Source organism: Pediculus humanus, genomic scaffold, assembly GCF_000006295.1.
Source record: "Pediculus humanus corporis 1103172107666 genomic scaffold, whole genome shotgun sequence".
NCBI classification, from domain to species: Eukaryota; Metazoa; Arthropoda; class Insecta; order Psocodea; family Pediculidae; genus Pediculus; species Pediculus humanus.
In genome coordinates, this window is record NW_002987275.1 from 1 (window position 1) to 2,782 (window position 2,782).

Consider the following 2,782-nt stretch of genomic DNA (forward strand, 5'->3'; position numbering starts at 1 on the left):
ATATATTATATTATTATATTATTATTATTATTATTATTATTATTATTAATATTTTTATAAAATAAAAAGACACGTATTTATATTAACCTTCGAAAAAAAAAAAAAAAATTATTTTCGTAAAAGAATTTCACAATCAATCAATTTGACTTTGAATAGCCCAGGAAATTATTTAATAGATTTTTTTATCATTATCATTATTACTATTTTTATTCATTATTATTATTATTATTATCATTATTATTATTATTATTATTAAAAATAATTACTTATTTTCATTTAAATATTTTTGTAAAAATTTATTTATTGATTTATTTCTCGGTTCATTAAAATTTTTTTTATTGAATTTTTGTTTTGGTTTCTCGCTTTTTTTTTTTACGATAAACAAATTTTTAGGTTTATTATCATTATTATTATTATTATTATTATTATTATTATTAGTATTATTATTATCATTATCATTATTATTATTATTATTATTATTTTGCTATCAACGTAATCAAAATAGATTCTTATCAGCATGTTTACGGTAGCGTAAATCATACTAAAAAAAATCGACAATTGAATTTTTATTATATATTTATTACCTTGATTTCATAGATCAAAATTAAATCCGCGTATATAAATGTAAAACGTTTCCCTACTCGAAGGATTTAAATGTGATATTTTTTTCACGTTTTCCTATCGATTCCAAAAATTCGTTTTTTGTTTTTTTTTTGGTGCTTTTCCCGGTTTTTCATATTCCAACGAGTTAATATTATAATTATTACACCTTTTTAATTATTCTTTATCGAGTTTTTTAATAAGTAAAAAGTTTAAAAAAAAAAAAAAACGAAAAGTGAATAACGTCAAAAGCATTCATCGTTATAAGTCATAGAATTCTTCCTTTGTTTATTATTATTATTACAAAATGTCGAACTAAATATTTTTTTGCAAAATTGTAACTTTAACTAATTATTAATTAATTTACATCCAGTGTGCTAAGTTAATATTGTTTAAAAAAAACACTTGTAAAACGTTTAAGAACCTAAAAAAAAAAAAAAAAACGTTACTTCGATATGAAATTTCGATACATTTCTATCGCTTTTACGTGAGTAATAATAAAAAAAAAAAAAAAAGGAATGGAAAGCTAAAAAAAAATTTTTTTTTAAATGAAAATGATAACAACGAGACGATGATAACGCGCGTTTGTACAATCATTTATTATTATTATTATTATTATTATTATTATTATTATTACTGTAATAAAAATTTTTAATTAATTATCCAAAAACAACAATTTCAACCCTTAATCGTAACCGAGAAAAGTTCACATCGACGTTTTTTTTACGTTTAATTTTTATTTTTTTATAAATGTTTAAACAATTTGAAACCTTGTTTATAATAAATAATTATTTTATATATATATATATATATATATATATATATATATATATATATACATAAGCCACGTACATAAATTAACCCCCAAGTTATTTTTTTTTTTTTAATGATCCATTAAAATCTTTTAATTACATTTACAATAAATTTCGTCTTTAGGGTTATTTTAAAACAAAAAATTAATTAACGGAGAGAAAGAAAATGATTGGAAAAACAAAAAAAAAAAAAATAATCGACCTAATAACAATAATAATAATCGATCGGATAATGACATACGATTAATAAATATCATTAATTTCCCAACAACCCCCTCCCTCCTTCCTCATTATTTTATTTATATCGATAAATTATTATTATTTCGGCATTTTGTTTTAAAATTTTAAGGCGTTAATTTTATAACGCGGCGGTGGTTAATTAAGAAAACCCCCATGGGTTACCCTTATTTATTTATTTGTTTACATCTTATTAAAACTTCGTCATTTATTTATTTTTAAATTATTCGTTAATGTAGGTATGTACATACTTTAAATAATGATGATGATGATGATGATGATGATGATGATTTATTAGAATAATAAAAAAATTTGTATTTGATTTCGGATACAAAACGTTCGTATCGAATTTTTTTTTTTTATTGCGTTTGACATTTTCTATTATTATTATTATTATTATTATTATTATTATTATTATTATTATTTTGAATTTTATTACGAGTTTATTAATATTATTATTATTATTTGTTTTAACTTTTCTTCCGAAACCGGTTTGAATGTTTACGTTTTGTGATTTTTTTTTTTATTACGATTGTTTATAATATTTTTATATATATTAATTTTATTGTTAATGTTTATGTTTATGTTTTTGTTTTTGTTGTTGTTTGCAGAATTGGCCGTAGCCAGTGAAAGCGGAATTTATTTTTTTAACACGGAAAGAAAAGAATTAATAAACGCCGAAGATGTACCAGAATCCAATAATTCCTACGTTTTAACTTACGATTCATTTTGGAAAAGAATTTTTTTCGGAATCGAAAGTAACATTTATGTTTATAACATGACCGAAAAAATTGTTTTAGCCATCGTCGAAGGTAATTGTTTTGTTTTGTTTTACGAATTATAATATTATTCATATTATTATAATAATAATAGTGATACTATTATATTTTTTTAATAATTTTCCTATTTTTTTTTTTTTTTTTTAATATTTGACGAGGAAAAGACGGAAAATATATATGTAAAATACAATGTTTTGATTAAAAGACGAGTAATGATATAATATTTATTTGGCGCCTGTTATTAAGGGGAGGGGGACTCCCCATTATTAAATTATCTCTTTTCCTATTAAATTTTTGAAGGACTTTTTTCAGTTGACGAATACCCCTCCCCCTTTTTTTCCCCCTAACATCTTT

At 20.9% G+C, this 2,782-nt stretch overlaps 1 protein-coding gene across 1 annotated transcript in view; it reads left to right on the plus strand.

Moving 5' to 3' along the window:
• Nucleotides 1-2,220: 2,220 nt before the first annotated feature.
• Nucleotides 2,221-2,782, plus strand: part of Phum_PHUM282090 (nidogen, putative) — a gene marked incomplete at both ends in the record, with an annotated part of 2,987 nt that continues 2,425 nt past the window's right edge. The window contains one exon of the mRNA XM_002426815.1: nucleotides 2,221-2,461. Within this exon, the coding sequence (XP_002426860.1) occupies nucleotides 2,221-2,461 (241 nt within the window). The remainder of the gene's footprint in view (nucleotides 2,462-2,782) is intronic.